The following is a 17,029-nucleotide window of genomic DNA, read 5'->3' as shown; positions in this document are numbered from 1 at the left end:
GTCAAGGGCAGGGTATAAATCCAATCTCCTCCTCCTCTTCTTGATCTCCAGATGAAAATATCAGTTCTCCCGGAGAAAATGGCTGCTTTGGAGGGGGGGACTCCACGGCCTTGTGCCCCGCTGAGATCCAAACCCCACCCTCCAAAGGCTCCACCCACAAAATCTCCAGGTATTTCCCAACTTGGAGCTGGCAACCCTAGGAGGGAGGGGACCTCCGTGTATGTACAATGCCATAGAGTCCACCTTCCCAGGTAGCCATTTTTCTCCAGAGGAATTGATCTCAGTCACCTGGAGACCAGTTGTGATCAATGCTCCCCCTAAGCTATGGAGTCTTGTGAGCAAAAACCCTACTTTGTAAGGTACTGGCATTAAAGCTGTGAGCGAGCGATTTGGCTACTGCATCAACTAGTTTGCTCTGGAGCCGTCCCTTCCTGAGCGAAGACAAAAATGCGTGAGCCAGAGGCTACGAAGCTGTGAGCTAGCTCACACTGACTCAGCTTAGAGGGAGCATTGGTTGTGATTCCAGGAGATCTCCAGCCAGCACCTGGGGACTGGCATCTGTAGGTAGGAGCCCTGTGCTCACTGGATTAGCCACGTGAAAATCACCCTTCAGAAATCCCCACCATCGATCTTCCGGCGGGGATGTGCCTGGTGCACTGTGTCCTGAACCTGCCGGTTCGGTTGCGGCTGCATCTGCCGAAATTTCGGGAAGGTTTCGAACTCCCTTCCTTGTGCCCCCTTCTTAGCGAGAGCCACTGTCTTCTCCTCCTCTCGGCGACAGCTGCACCAGAGAGGAGGGCGAGCGGAGCCAGGAGGTCATTTTGCCTTCAAGCTGCAGCCTCTCCATCCATTAGCGGCATTCGGCCTGGGCAGCTGTTCGGCTGTGACAATCGCCTTCCTCGGGAAGGAGGGGGGAGAGGGAACCGAAGTGACCTTGAATGCCTCCCGGAGCGGGCAAGGCACCTCCAGGACTCTGCTGCAGCTGGGTTCCCCGCCACCGCCATGATGAGCATCCTCTGGGTTGCCAACTCTGGTTTGGGAAATTCCAGGAGATTTGGGGGTGCGTGTGGAGCCTGGGGAGGACAGGGATCTCAGCAGGCGATAAGGCCATAACATCCGTGCATCCTCCAAAGCAGCCATTCCCTTCAGGGGAACTGATCTCTTGCCTCTGCCGACCAGTTGTGATTCCAGGAGCTCCCCAGGGGTGTCCCTGGGGGCTGGCGACCAACGCTCCCTCTAAGCTGTGGAGTCCTGTGAGCAAAGATTCTACTTTGTGAGTTACTGACATTAAAGTTGTGAGCGAGCAGTTGGGCTTTTTGTTGTTGTTGTTCAGTCGCACAGTCGAGTCCGACTCTCCGCGACCCCATGGAACAGATCACGCCAGGCCTTCCTGACTTCCGCCGTCCACTGAAGTTGGCTCAATTTCATGTTCGTTGCATCTATGACACTGTCCAACCATCTCATCCTTTGCTGTCCCCGTCTTCTTTGACCTTCAATCTTTCCCAGCGTCAGGGTCTTCTCCAGTGAGTGCTCCCTTCTCATTTGGTGAATTAGCTTGCTCCGGAGCCATCCTTGCTGAGCGAAGACAAAAAGGTGTGAGCCAGAGGCTAAAAAACTGTGAGCTGGCTCACACTGACTCAGCTTAGGGGGAACACCGCTGGCGACCCCAGTTGCTCAGCAGCCATGGTGCTCAGACCCCGGAGGGATGAAAGGCGGAGCTTTGACCAGCCAGGATCAATGCTGCTTAAAGTAAGCAGAGCGTGTGAAGATGTGAAGCGGGAACTAGTGGGTGCCAACTTTCACCAATGCGCCCATCCCCAGAAATTCCCAGAGCACATCTGGTCGACAAGGACAGTCCCTGTGATGGTGTACTGTGTAGCCAGGCCCTGAGCTACCAGTCAGCACCAGGTCTCGTGGGAACCTCTATGTTCAAGCACAGTGTACCTCTAAGAGCCAGAAGCTGGAAGCAAGAGATAGCCTGGGGGCTCACTTTTTGAGTTTCCCAGTGACATCTTCTTGAACACTGGTCTCAACAGACCTTTCTCAGTCAGGGGACTCTAATGCAGTTCTTAAAGGGAAGTGTTCTGGCTTAGTGGTACAGCATTTGCTGTAGGTCCCAGACTGAACCCCTGGCACCCCAGTCAAGAATCAGGCAGTAGGTGATGTCAGGGCTCCTTTTGTAGAAAAAGCCCAGCAGGAACTCATTAGCATAATAGGCCACACCCAACACCAGGAACTCATTAGCATTTTAGGCTCCGCCCCACCAGCACAGCTCATTAGCACATTAGGCCGCACCCCCATGTTACCAGAAGTGTGGTCATCCAGCCACACCCACCTTTTGCTTCTTATTCTGTTGACCTTGTTTGTTGTCAAAAGCCAGGGCCTTTTTTTGTAGCAGGAACTCCTTTGCATGTTAGGCCACACACCCCTAACGTAGCCAATCCTAATGAGTTCCTGCTGTTGGGTGCGGCCTATTATGCTAATGAGTTCCTGCTGGGCGTGGCCAACTCTGGAGCCAGCCGGAACTCCGTTCCTGTGCGTTCCTGCCCAAAAATAGCCAGTCTGAGTCGACAATACGGATCTTGACGGACCAATGATTTAACTCACAATAAGGCAGCTTCCTATGTTCGCGGAGGGCTAAGCATCTGGAGCACAGCAAGCCCCTGGCTCCCTTCTTCTCGGGATTCTCCACCACTGGCCAGTCCCCCGACTTGCCCGTCTCCCAGCACCCCTTGATCTGCTCGGCGGGCTCTGAGGTTTTCAGTGTCGGCGTGGCCGCTGCCTGCATTTCCTGCATTTGCCCGCACGTCGAGGCCGCCGCCTCTGCTGTTCATGCGGCTCGTTTCATAAAACACACCGGTCGCCGCCTGCCCTTTCAACAGATGGCTTAATAACTGCCTCCTTCCCTCCCCGATCGGATTTATCAGGTCGCTCCCTGACTCGGAGCACTTAAGAAATAATCTGGTTTACCCGAAGCTCGGGCTACATTGTTAAAGAGGCCCGAAGGCCTGTGCCAACATGGCTAAGTGGGGGAACGTCAAGTGCAGAACCGAGACGGGGAGGAGCAGGGGGAAGGAACAAACATTGGGTTGCTGGAGCTGGAGGTGAGAGCTCTCCAATCTGGGGTTGTGCAATGTATTTTCAGGGCAGCAGCTGCCGAGAAAGTCTGCCAAAAGCCAGCTGAACGAGCTCGGGTTTTTTGGCTTGGATGCCGGGAGGCGGGAGCCCGGGGTGAGTTCGGGCCTTTATCTCTGCCTCTGAGATTTGGAGCTTGATTGTTTCCAGCATTGTTGTCTTCGAGTTGTTATCCAGAGACAGGCGGCCTTTGCTGACGGGTCCAAGAATAACGGTGATTCTGACCTCTCGGGGTCATTTGGTCTGACATCCTGCCCCTTGTCGAATTTCCGATTTCTGTGATCGCAGGGTCATTCCTCTGCTGTTATTTCTGGGATCGCTTTGCTGGAACGCGAGTGCGCGTGTGCATTTCTCGTTAGTGAAATGTGGGTGATGTGCTGTGAACTCTTTGGAGTCAGGAGATTTGGCCGATTCTACATTGGCTTTCCCCTCCGTTGTTTTATCAAACCCACATCGGAACAGAAGTTCCCCTCGGCATTGCATGCTGCTTTCACTTCCTTTGAGCAATGGGTTTTATGGTACCCTCTGCATTGCATGCTGCTTTCGGTTTCTTTGATCGTCGGGTTTTATGGTAGCCTTTACACCCCATGCCGCTTTCACTTCCTTTGATCATCGGGTTTTACGGTACCTTCTGCATAGATTTATGGCCGTTCAGGGGTGACTTCGCAGTCAGTACGGCATTGTCCCGGGGTATCTGAATGTGGTTTTGAGCTGTACCTTTGCCTCAGTGTCGAGAACATGTGGAGCGAATGCCAGATGCAGAACCGCCCTTTGTTGACCATTTGAGGCGGGGCAGAAAGCATGGCTTCAAGGACTGCCCACTCCCTTATGAACCTACTTGACTGCCCTGGTCATCTTTGGAGGTCCTGCTTCGGGTGCCCCCAACTTCTGACATTAGGGGGGTGGTAACCCGGGAGTGGAGCTGCAGCGGCTCAAGACGCTGAACTGCAGGCTGTGGAAGGTCGGTAGTTCAGCAGTTCGAGACCCGGGTGTGCCGCATGACGGAGTGAGCTCCCGTCTCTAGTTCCAGCTCCTGCCAACCTAGCAGTTTGAAAGCAAGAAATTGCAAGTAGATAAATAGGTACCACTTCGGTGGGAAGGGAACAGCGTTCCGTGCGCCTCGGTGTTTAGTCATGCCGGCCACATGACCACGGAAACGTCTTTGGACAGCGCTGGCTCTTCGGCTTGGAAATGGAGATGAGCACCGCAACCCTAGAGTCGGATTCGACTGGCTTTCGAGCAAGGGAACCTTTACCTTTACCTTTTTAACCCGGGAGAGGGACTTCTCAGTCTTGGCCCCCAAGCTCTGGAACTCCCTCCCCTGGGAGATCCATCTATCCCCTTCTCTTGCCATCTTCTGCCAGTGAGTGAAGACTTTTTTGGTCATCTTTTGCATTCCCTCAGTGGTCCCTCCCTCCTAACAGATGTTTTAATTCCTCCTTTTTTATGTTTTGTATGTATTTTAGTTCTGTTGTTAAATTGTTTGAATGATATGTGTTTGGGGGGGGCAGGTTGATTCTAATGGTTTTAAAATGTGGTTTTATCGCGGCGGTTTTCAATTGTTGGAGCTGCGGTGGCTCAAGGGGTTAAGACGCTGAACTGCGGGCTGTGGAAGGTCAGTAGTTCAGCAGTTCGAGACCCGAGTGTGCCGCATGACGGAGTGAGCTCCCATCTCTAGTTCCAGTTCCTGCCAACCTAGCAGTTCGAAAGCAAGAAATTGCAAGTAGATAAATAGGTACCACTTCGGTGGGGAGGTAACAGCGTTCCGTGCGCCTTGGTGTTTACTCATGCCGGCCACATGACCACGGAAACGTCTTCGGACAACGCTGGCTCTTCGGCTTTGAAACGGAGATGAGCACTGCAACCCTAGAGTCGGATTCGACTGGCTTTCGAGCAAGGGAACCTTTACCTTTACCTTTTTTCAATTGTTAACTGCCTTGCTGGCGGGATACAATTTTTGTAAATAAATAACAGCCGCGTTCGATTTCATTGGATTCCTCAAACGTGGGATTTGATGTAAGGTGCTGATGAACTGGACAGCCTGCGCGATCTCTTGTCTTTTTCCTGATACTAGTTTTTAGTCCCGGATTCAATCCCCGGCATCTCTGGGAAAAGGATCTCAAGTGTCGGGAAAAGATCCCCTTCTGCCTGAGACCTTGGAGAGCCTTGCCCGTCTGAATAATAATAAGACCCAGTAGGGGGTGATTTGGTAAAAGGCATATTTGTACATTTCTAGGAGCTGATTCTCTGTTCTTCATTAAAATAGCTAGATTCTTGCCCAGTAGCACCTTAGAGAGCCAGTTTGGTGTAGTGGATAGGAGGGCGGACTCTAATCAGGGAGAACTGGGTTTGATTCCTCACTCGTCCACATGCAGCCCGCTGGGTGACCTTGGGTCAGTCACAGTTCTCTCGGAGCTCTCTCAGCCCAGTCAGACACAAGTCCTCTACTTGCACCTGGCTGGATGACCTTGGGCAAGCCGTAGTTCTGATAAGAGCTGTTCTTGAAAAAAGATCTGTTTCTGTCATAGCTCTCTCAGCCCCACCCACCTCACAGGGGGTCTGTTGTGGGGAGGGGAAGGGAAGGAGTTTGTAAGCCGCTCTGAGGCTCTGAGTGAAGGGTGGGTTATAAATCCAATCTCTTCTTCTTTGAGACTGACAAGATTTTCGGGGGACGAGCTTTTGAGAGTCAACGCTCGCTTCATCAGATACTTTGAGCGTTGACTCTCGAAAGTTCATACCACGAAAATCGAAGGCGCTACTGTTCTCAACTCCAGCTGTTCTGCTGCAGGCCGACACAGCTGTACCCCCTGAAACTGTTCTTCATTACGTCACCTTCCTCTCCCCTGGTAAGACTGTTTGTTCTTTCTGTCAACAGCGGTGGCCAAAAATCTTCTTCAATGTGACTCAAAGTTTTGGAGGCGGCATCTTTGCCCATGGCCGTTTGGAGAGGGGGGGTGGAAGAACACCGCAAAAAACCTTAATTCATTCTAATGAGCTCTCTTAATGAAGCGAGCGAGTCACCGTTTTTAATGGGCTGTAATTACCTTGGGGAAGGTGCCCGAGGAACTCTGGAGCGATAGCTGCTGGGATTCTTGTGTGAAGGTCAGAGCCTTTGTCGGCTTTTCTCTGACACGAGGGTTCCATCGGGAGAGGGGCTGCGGTTCCTTAGTAGAGCATCAGCTTGGCACACAGGAGGTCCCAGGTTCACTCCCCAGCATCTCTGGTAAAGGAACAGGTCACAGGTGATAAGAAAAACCTGTACCTGAAACCCTGGAGAGCCGCTTGTATCAAAGTCAATACAGACTTTGATGAACCCAGGGGCTGATTCAGTATAAGACAGCTTTGTGTGTGTTCATGCATGTTAGCCAGGACCGACCCTGATTAGTTTCTGAGAACTGATGAGATCGGGTCATGCAGGTCAGGGCGACTGCCTCTTGTTCGTGAGAGCATCAGCTTGGCACACAGGAGGTCCCAGGTTCACTCCCCAGCATCTCCGGTAAAAAAACAGGTCACAGGTGATAAGGAAAACCTGTGCCTGAAACCCTGGAGAGCCGCTCGTATCAAAGTCAATACAGACTTTGATGAACCCAGGATCTGATTCAGTATAAGACAGCTTTGTGTGTGTTCATGCATGTTAGCCAAGACCGACCCTGATTAGCTTCTGAGAACTGATGAGATCGGGTCATCCAGGACAGGGCGATTGCCTCTTGTTCGTGGGGTTCCTGCAGGGCTATTTTTGGGCAGGAAGGCACAGGAACGGCGTTCCGGCTGGCTCCCGAGTTGGCCACACCCAGCAGGAACCCATTAGCATAATAGGCCACGCCCAACAGCAGAAACTCATTGGTGTGACCTTGGGTCAGTCACAAGCTCTGGCACAGCTGTCCTTGAAAAAGAGCAGTTTGTGTCAGAGTTCTCTCAGCCCCACCCACCTCACAGGGTGTCTGTTGTGGGGAGGGGAAGGGAAAGGAGTTTGTAAGCCGCTCTGAAACACCTTTGGGTAGTGAAGGGCAGGGTATAAATCCAATCTCTTCTTCTTCTCTTCTAATAGGCTAATGAGTTTCTGCTGTTGGGTGTGGTCTATTATGCTAATGAGTTCCGGCTGGGCTTTTTCTACAAAAAGGCCCTGGGTACCTGTAATGTGCAGTGTGCCCCGATAGCACATGTTTTTCTTCCTCATAGATAACCTTGGAAACCAAATGATGTGTTGCTTACATTTGCACAATGCATTGGATGCGTGCTCTTCTGAGGTTCAGCCCTTGACAGATCACATGACAGAGTGTGCTAAGGTAGAGGTAAAGCACGCTGGAACCTGATGGGACAGCATTTGGTCGTCAGGAGGAAAGCCTGGCTATAATGTAGTGAGTCAACTGGGCAACATTGGTTAGCCAGACCCTACCCATCAGGGTTGTTGTACGGATAAAATGGGGGGGCAATATTCCATTGTGAGCTCCTTGAACCATAAGAAGGGCCCTGCTGGATCAGACCAGTGAGGGTCCATCTAGTCCAGCATCCTGTCTCACACAGTAGCCACCCAGTTCCTCTGGAAGGCCAGTAAGAGAGCGTAGAGGCCAAGGCCTTCATAAGAACACCAGAAGAGCCCTGCTGGATCAGACCAGTGAGGGTCCATCTAGTCCAGCATCCTGTCTCACACAGGGGCCAACCAGTTCCTCTGGAAGGCCAATAACAGGGCATAGGGGCCCAGGCCTTCATAAGAACATAAGAGGAATCCTGCTGGATTAGATCAGTGGTCCATCTAGTCCAGCACCGTCTCACACAGTGGCCAACCATTTCCTCTGGAGGGCCAACAACAGGTCGTAGAGGCCCAGGCCTTCATAAGAACATAAGAGGAATCCTGCTGGATTAGATCAGTGGTCCATCTAGTCCAGCACCGTCTCACACAGTGGCCAACCATTTCCTCTGGAGGGCCAACAACAGGTCGTAGAGGCCAAGGCCTTCATAAGAACATAAGAGGAGTCCTGCTGGATTAGACCAGTGGTCCATCTAGTCCAGCATCCTGTCTCACACAGTGGCCAACCATTTCCTCTGGAGGGCCAACAACAGGGCATAGAAGCCAAGGTCATCCAGCCAGGTGCAATTGGAGGAGTGGGGAATCAAACCCGGTTCTCCCAGATTAGAGTCCGCACACTTAACCACTACACTGGAAATCCTTCTGTGGATGTTCTTGGGGATCCAGTTTTGGTGCACTGGTGGTGCGTTCTGACCCTTCTTAAGCATCAGCATTCAATTATTTTATTTTATTTTGCTAAATTTCCTCTCCTCCTTTCCAGGTAGCCTGCCCAGGCGACTTCCAAAATAAAGCATAATAAAGACGCAGAACCTTGTAAGAGTTATTCAGATTGTAGCGGAAGGCTGGCGAGGAGGGGAACTTAAGTTCTCGTGGCCCTTTCTTACATGCCCAGGGAAATGCTGATCACCACTTTGGGGTCAGGAAGCAAATTTTCTCCAGGCCAGTTTTGGCCAGGGATCTTGGAGGTTTTTTTGTTTTACCATCTTCTGGGCATGGAACAGGGGTCACTGTGTGTGTGTGTGTGGTATTTCCATTTCTATTTCATTTATTAGCTTCATTGACCCGAGGTCTTAAGCCAAACTAGGGCTGCCAAGTCGGGCTGGGGGGCGGGGAAACCCACGCTTTGGAGGCCCGATTTCCACCGCGGCAGAATCGGGCCCCGTGGGGAACCCCGCCCCCGGCGTGCAGGGGGTTGGACTAGATGACCCTGGGGGTCCCTTCCAACCTTACGATTCTGTGAGTCAGTCTCTTGGGTATGCCAGGTCCAAGCAGTTCAAGGGACACATGAAGTTGCCATTTACTAAATCAGACCCTTGGTCCATCAAGGTCGGCATTGCCTACTCGGACTGGCAGCAGGGGCTCTTTATGGTCCCACGCAGAGGTCTTTCCCGTCACCTCCTGCCCCTGGTCCTTTAGAACTGGAGATGGTGGGCATTGAACCTGGGACCTTCTGCGTGCCGAGCAGACGCTCTGCCCCTGAGCCCGAGGGGTTGTGTTTTCTTCTGGCTCTCCCTCACCTCTTTCTCTTTCTCCCTCCCGACAGCTGATAGTCGAAAAGACGGCTGACTTCCCTACCGCCGAATACTCGCTGGTGGAGGATGTAGCCCTCCACTTCACGTGTTTGATGGACAGGCTGAACAAGCAGCGACTGTTTCAACCAGACCTGTGTGACGTTGACGTGGTCCTGGTGCCCCAGAAGAGCATCTTCCCGGCCCACAAGGGGGTTCTCGCCGCCTACAGCCAGTTCTTCCACTCCCTCTTCACCCAGAACAAGCAGCTCCAACGGGTGGAGCTCTCCCTGGAGTCCTTGACCTCCCAAGGCCTCCTGCAGATCCTGAACTTCATCTACACCTCCAAGCTGCTGGTCAACGCCTGCAACGTGCGGGACGTCCTGAGCGCGGCCACCGTCCTGCAAATGAACAACATCGCGTCCTCGTGCCAGGAGCTGATCAACACCAGGTCGCTCAGCCTGGCGGTGGCCGGCAACATGGCGTTGCCTCCTCCGGATAACTGCGCCAAAGGCCTCCCGTCTCAGTATTACTGCGACATCAAGCAAGAAATGGATTCCCCGCACCCAAAGATCTATGCCCGGGAGGGGAACGACCCGTATTCCTTGCGCGTGGAGGACCGGGCGGCCTGCGAGGGCAACCAGCATGTCCCGTCGGTCGCCGCCAAGAAATATTACAAGGAGGAGAAAGAGGGCAGCCTGCCGCTCTGTAAGATGGAGGGGAACGAGTCCGAGGTGGGTCTGGGCAACCCGGGTTCATACAGCCGCGGCGAGCAGATCATCGTGGAAGTCAACCTCAACAACCAAACCCTCAATGTCTCCAAGGGGGTGGAGGGAAAGCCTTCCGCTGTCAACCAATCGGCTGCCCTCGCCGCCGTGATTGGACGGCCCAAAGGGGATGGGCACCCCGCGGAGGAGCACAGAGAGGAGGAGAATGGGGAAGGGGAGGAAGAAGAGGAGGAGGAGGCTGAAGTCGGGGAGGAAGAAGAGGAGGAGCACAGCGAAGAGGAGGACCTGGAGGAGACCTCCGAGGAGGAGGAAGAGGAGGAGGACGATGGCGAGGAGCTGGCCGATATCAAAAGGGAGAAGTCCGGGCTGTCCCACCGACCCAGCAGGGCTTCCAAGGCCGTGAAGCCTGCCGTGTCTACGGGAACCCAAGAGGCTGCCGAGGTCACTGTGGCCATGGAAGAGGAGGAGGAGGGGGAGGAGGAGGAGGAGGAAGAAGACAGGGAGGAGGAAGAGGAGGACCAGAGAGGGAGGAAGAGGAAGAAGGACCCAGACGGACCCGGCCAGAAGGTCAAGCTCGAGGAGAAGCAGCACTACCCGTGCAAGAAGTGCCCCCGGGTTTTCAACAACCGCTGGTACCTGGAGAAGCACATGAACGTCACGCACAGCCGCATGCAGATCTGCGACAAGTGCGGCAAGCGGTTCCTGCTGGAGAGCGAGCTGCTGCTGCACCACCAGACGGACTGCGAGAAGAACATCCAGGTGAGCCCTCCCCGGGGGTGTGTGGGTGGGTGTGGGTGCGGTTTTGCGCTCTGTGTTCCGAGGAAGGGAGTTCACCAACATGGCTACCACTTACCCCATCGCTTGTTTGAGAACTTCTGCCTACAGGGGACCGTGCAGGTGGGGGTCATTGCAGCAGTGGCTTCCCTACCGTGGAAGTAGCCGTGTCCTAGGGCAGGGCTCCCCAGCGTGGCTCCCGTGGGCGCCATGGCACTTACCGGGGGTCATTTCGTAGAAAAAGAGGCGCAGGAGCTCATTAGCATAACGCATTAGCATAACTCGTTTGCATGTGCCACACCCCCTGACATCGCCGGAAGTGTGTCAGAAGGCAACACCCACCGCCCAGGCTCCACTGGCCTGTTTTGGATTGCTAGCTATTGAGGGTGGGGTGGGGGAACGTCCAGATCTGTCTTCGCAGAGGAGGGAGAGCTTGTACCTGAATAAAATTTGGTCTTAAAGGTGCCACTGGACTGTCTTGGATCGGGGGGGCTCTGCAACTTACCTGGATGCTTCTTGCTCTGACTGAGGGCTGCTGGGAGCAGGGGGTGGGGCTTGTTGCATGTGGCCGCCCCCTGGGCTCTTTACTGCCGGAGCTCCGCTCCTGTGCGCTCCTGCAGGAAATGACCCCTGGCGCTTACCAACACCTTTCCTGGCACCCGCCAAGTGTTTCTAGAAAGTGGGTGGGGCTAGGCAGGGCTTTTGCCCAACAAGGTTTCTGATTGGCCATTGGAGAATTGATTGGCTGTGCATATTTTTACTGTGTGACCGAGGGGAAGCTGTGGCAGCCTTCTTATGGCTGGCTTCGTCTCCTGTGGCAGCCATTTTGTGGCTGGCTCCACCTCCTTCAGCAGACATTTTATGGCCAGCTCTGCCTCCTGCGGCAGCCATTTTGTGGCTGGCTCCGACTTCTGTGGCAGCCATTGTGTGGCCGGCTCCGCCTCCTGTGGCAGACTTTTAAGGGCTGGCTCCGCCTCCTGCGGCAGCCATTTTGGGGCTGGCTCTGCCTTCTGCGGCAGCCATTGTCTGGCCAGCTCCACCTCCTGTGGCAGACTTTTAAGGGCTGGCTCCGCCTCCTGCAGCAGCCATTTTCTGGCTGTGCCCACCACCCTGTATTAGAATTCCAAAGGCGCCTGCAGGCTCAGAACGTTTGGGCACTCCTGTCCTAAGCTCATCCCAGTGGAGTTCCGGATCCTCAGTGGATCCACGGGGCTTACCGTGCTGCTCCAATGGACCAGATAGTCCCCGTGGGTTCTGTTTTCAGAAGGGACGCCCGTTTTCTGCTATGACACTTACAACCACCTTCCTCAATCCCATTGTGTCCCAAAACACACATTTGAAATAATCCCCCTTTATGCACAAGTACACACACGTAGAGGGGTAATGAGCCCTTGGGCAATTCAAGAAAATTTTCCTCTGAAAGCTTGTTGGCGCTCTCGGTGTCAGGCCTTGAAGGAACTTACTCTCAAGCACAGTCTCTTGGCAGCAGTGTCCCCTCTAAGCTGAGTAAGTGTGAGCTAGCTCACAGTTTTTTAGCTGCCGGCTCACGGATTTTTGTCTTAGCTCAGGAAGGGATGGCTCCAGAGCAAACTAATTTACACAGCAGCCAAATCGCTCGCTCACAGCTTTAATGCCGGTAGCTCACAAAGTAGAATTTTTGCTCACAGCTTAGAGCAGGGGTGTCAAACATGCGGCCCGGGGGCTGGATCAGGCCCCCGGAGGGCTTCTATAAGGCCCACAGTGGAACTGGCTGTCTTCTGCTTCTTCTTCCAGTTCTGCTGCTGCTGCGTCATCGTAGTTTGCAGCTTACAGATACACACCTGAACAGCATACTCAAGATTGCAACAGCACAGACATTTTGATGCAATAATTCAGAGGAAGAGGTGTCAGTTAGCAGGGGTCATTTCCTGCAGGAGCGCACAGGAGCGGAGCTCCGGCAGTAAAGAGCCCAGGGGGCGGGCACATACAACAAGCTCCACCCCCTGCTCCCAGCAGCCCTCAGTCAGGGCAAGAAGCAGCCAGGTAAGTTGCAGAGCCCCCCTGGCTCCCCGGTCCAAAACAGTCCAGTGGCACCTTTAAGACCCAGTTTTATTCAGGTACAAGCTCTCCCTCCTCTGCGAGGACAGATCTGCATGTTCCCCCCCACCCCCCAATAGCTAGCAATCCAAAACAGTCCAGTGGAGCCTGAGCGGTGGGTGCTGCCTTCTTATACACTTCTTGTGATGTCAGGGGGTGTGGCATATGCAAATAAGTTATGCTAATGAGTTATGCTAATAAGCTCCTGCACCTCTTTTTCTACAAAATGACCCCTGGTATCAGACACTGTTAAATAAACAAAACATTGCAAGAGTGCTAATGTTTTAAGCATCTTTTTTTAAAAAAGTAAAATAAAAAAAACACCCTTTGTGCTTTTGTCCTTTATAAAGTTCATATCTCCGCTACCTGGCATTACCTTTTATGACACACCCGGCCCGGCCCGACAAAGTCTCATTTATGTCAGTTCCGGCCCTCGTAACAAATAAGTTCGACACCCCTGTCCTAGAGATTTGGGAGTGAAGTCTTACGGAGGGCAGGGTTTGGTGCTCTGGGTTGGGAAATACCTGGAGATTTGGGGGAGGAGCCTGAGTAGGGCAGGGTTGAGGAGCAGGAGGAGTTCAGTGGGGTATAATGCATAGAGTCAACCTTCCTAAGTGGCCATTTTCTCCAGGAGAACTGATCTCTGTCACCTGGAGGCAGGCCCGTAGCTATGGTGGTGTTTTTTTGGGGGGGGGCTGTGCCCCCTTTCTGAAAGGCACGGCCCCACAAGAATTTCTCCCGTAAATGAGCTAAACGGCTTTTCTTTTTGCACTGAGAACTTCAGCCCTACCCGGGGGCGGGGGGGGGGTTTGCCCCGCAAGCCACAAACTCCTGGCTTCTCTTGTGATTCCAGGAGATATCCAGGCCTTGCCTGGGGGTTGGTAACCCTATCCAGGAGCGAGTAAGGGACAGCAGGAGTGGAGAATTGGGAGAGACCGCTCTGGTCGCTAGCCGGCCGTGGCTTGGAAGCCAAAGCTTCTAGTTCTGTGACACAGAAGCGAGGTAGCCTATATCTTGCTGCGGTTGATGTAACTCATGCAGAATTGCGTATATTAATATCTTTTTTCTGACCCAGAAAAATCTGTTGGTTGGTTTCTTCCCAGCCAGAGGGAGAGAGGCAGTGGCGGAAAGCTCCCCCTGCTGGCCACCTGCTGTCACTACAGGAATCCTTGGGTTGCCACCAGGCACCAGCTCTTGGTTGGGGGATTCCTGGAGATCATCAAAGTATCTTTTTTTTTGGTTGTTCTTCTAAACAAATTAATCGAATGAGTTAATTAACTGGAGAGCCAGTTTGGTGTAGTGGCTAAGATGGTAAGCCACTCTGAGAGCCAGCTCATCTTGGCTGTGCCGAAGGTCATGGGAGTCCTTGTTCCTGATATTATGACTTAGTCAGGGAACCTCTAAAGCAGGGTTGTCGAACTCATTTGTAATGAGGGCCGTATCTAACATAAATGAGACCTTGTTGGGCCGGGCCATGTGTGTCATAAAATGTAATGCCAGGTAGCGGAGACATCAACTTTATAAAAATCACAAACACCAAGCAGGTAGCGGCGATATAAACTTTATAAAGGTCGCAAACACCAAGGGCATTTTTTAAAACTTAAAATAAAAACATACTTAAAACATGAGCATTCTTGCAATGTTTTGTTTATTTATCCGTGTCCGATCACTGACACCTCTTGCTCTGAATTATTGCCTCAAAATGTCTGTGCTCTTGCAATCTTGAGTCTGCTGTTCAGGTGTGTATCTGTAAGCTGCAAACCTACAAGGATGCAGCAGCAACAGCAGCAGAACTGGAAGAAGAAGCAGAAGACAGCCAGTTCCACTGTGGGCCTGATCTCACCCCTGGGCCGCATGTTTGACACCCCTGCTCTAAAGCCCAGCGCGATGCTGGAGACGATAGCCCAGCAGGCTTTGGTGACAACTGAAGCCCTCGAGAATTGGTGCGCCTCTGTTCCCTATTTCCTCCATCTTCTCTGATGCTCTTTCCATGTTCCTCACATGCTCAAAGTGGCAGGATGGTGCGCAGGTAGCATGGTGCTTAGAGTGCTAGGCTTGGATAAAGGAGACCCCACTCTGCCACGAATCACGCTTAACCTCTCTCGCAGGGCTGTTTTGAGGATAAAATTAGGACAGACCCACATATGACGTGCTGAGCTCCTTGCAGAAAGGGTGGGATAAAACACACGAGATGAATATCAGCAGGAGTCATTTCATAGAAAAAGGGGTGCAGGAGCTCATTAGCATAACTCATTAGCACAACTCATTAGCATAACTAATTTGCATATGCCACACCCCCTGACAACACCGGAAGTGTGTCAGAAGGCAACACCCACCGCTCAGGCTCCACTGGACTATTTTGGATTGCTAGCTATTGGGGGGAGAGAACGTGCAGATCTGTCCTTGCAGAGGAGGGAGAGCTTGTACCTGAATAAAACTTGGTCTTAAAGGTGCCACTGGACTGTTTTGGATTGCTAGGGGGAGCGCTGCAACTTCCCTGGCTGCTTCTTGCTGTGACTGAGGACTGCTGGGAGCAGGGGGTGGGGCTTGTTGCAAGTGCCCGCCCCCTGGGCTCTTTACTGCCGGGGGCGGGGGAGCTCTGCAACTTCCCTGGCTGCTTCTTGCTGTGACTGAGGACTGCTGGGAGCAGGGGGTGGGGCTTGTTGCATGTGCCCGCCCCCTGGGCTCTTTACTGCCGGAGCTCCGCTCCTGTGCGCTCCTGCAGGAAATGACCCCTGAATATCAGCACCATAAAAAACTAGACCTCTACACTACAGGTCGCGTGTCTACAGTGTGATTGCCATGGGGACTCACAGCCGTATGCTAGACATCAGTTCGCCGTGGGGACTCAATTCGGAAGCAACGCAAAGGCCCAAGTTGGCTCAGAAAAATGGTGCAGGGCAGGAGGATTCCTTGCCTTCCCACCCATGACATTTTCCCAGCCCAAAATGGCCCAGGTGTGTCATTTGCCCTGTTGGGAAACTGCACCTGCACTGAATGCTGGCATGTGCAATTCCCTGACAGGGCAAATACTATCCTTAAGTGCTGTTTCAGCTCAGGAAAATGGCACAGTTGGGAAGGTGTCCCTCCTTGCAGTTCTGCAGTTCTGATGCAAACTGGGTCCCCGCGGATCTTCTGAACTGAGTTCCCACAGGGAACTTGCAGATGGTACCCAGCTGCAAGTCTCCATGGCGATCACATTGTAAATGTGAAATGCCGTTGGGCCCCATACACGCTGGTAGGTGGTGCGTTATTATAGAAAGGTGTTATGGATGTTTTTCTAGCATTGGGATCTTTCTAAGGTCTTGCACCCCGACCCTGTGAGTATATTCTGCCAGTCTTGAATTTGCATATGCATTAGGGTTGCCAAGTGGAAATTTCTTCTTACCGGGGGACTCCCAGTCCGTGGGAGGTGATGTGACGACGCTGGGCACGCTGGGGGCGGGGCCACAACCATTCGAGGGAAAACCATAGAGTCACATCCGGGTGATGCGCACGTCGGGGTTGGGTTCCCCCTGGGGCCCGATCCACCGGCGGCGGGGAACGGGCCTCTGAAGCGGGGGTTTCCCCGCCCCCCGGGGGGACTTGGGAAGCCTAGTATGCATTCTGAGATCCCGTTGTTTTTGCAATACTAAGATTTTTATGAACTCCAACAAAAAGGGGAGGGGCTGTGGCTTAGTGGTAGACCCTTTGCTTGGCACACAGAAGGTCCCAGGTTCATTCCCCAGCATCCCCAGTTACAAAGGACCAGGCAGGAGATGATGCGAAAGACCTCTGCCTGAGACGCTAGAGAGCCACTGCCAGTCTGAGTAGACAATACTGACCTTGGGGGACCGATGGTCTGATCAGTATAAAGCGGCTTCATGTGAGGGTCTGTGGCTCAGTGGCTGAGGATCTGTTTTGCATGCAGGTTCGAGTCTCAGCATCTCCAGTTAAAAGGCCCAGGCAGTAGGGTATGTGAAAGACCTCAGTCTGAGACCCCAGGGAGCAGCTGCCAGTCTGAGTGGACAATACTGACATTGATGGACCGAGGGTCTGATTCATGTTTGGTGTCGGGGTTAGGAGCGCCAGTCTGGTGTCGTGGTTAGGAGCACAGACTCTAACCTGGGAGAACCGGGTTTGATTCCCCACTCCTCCACATGCAGCTGCTGGTGCGACCTTGGGCCAGTCACAAGTTCTCTCAGAGCTGTTCTCTCAAGAGCAGTCCTCGAAAGAGCTCTCTCAGCCCCGCCCACCTCACAGGGTGTCTCTTGCGGGGAGGGGAAGGGAAAGGCGATGGC

The 17,029-nt window shown here is 53.1% G+C and overlaps 1 protein-coding gene across 1 annotated transcript in view; it reads left to right on the top strand.

Moving 5' to 3' along the window:
* The window catches only part of ZBTB47 (zinc finger and BTB domain containing 47), a 53,487-nt gene that overhangs the window by 24,565 nt on the left and 11,893 nt on the right, over positions 1-17,029 (top strand). Inside the window, exons 2-3 of the mRNA XM_015408791.1 lie at positions 9,207-10,658; positions 14,628-14,692. Of these exons, the coding sequence (XP_015264277.1) occupies positions 9,207-10,658; positions 14,628-14,692 (1,517 nt within the window). The remainder of the gene's footprint in view (positions 1-9,206; positions 10,659-14,627; positions 14,693-17,029) is intronic.

Source organism: Gekko japonicus, unplaced genomic scaffold, assembly GCF_001447785.1.
Source record: "Gekko japonicus isolate JY-2015 unplaced genomic scaffold, Gekko_japonicus_V1.1 scaffold3103, whole genome shotgun sequence".
NCBI lineage: Eukaryota > Metazoa > Chordata > Lepidosauria > Squamata > Gekkonidae > Gekko > Gekko japonicus.
Note: the sequence above shows the minus strand (reverse complement) of the source record. Positions and strands in the feature narration are given on the sequence as shown.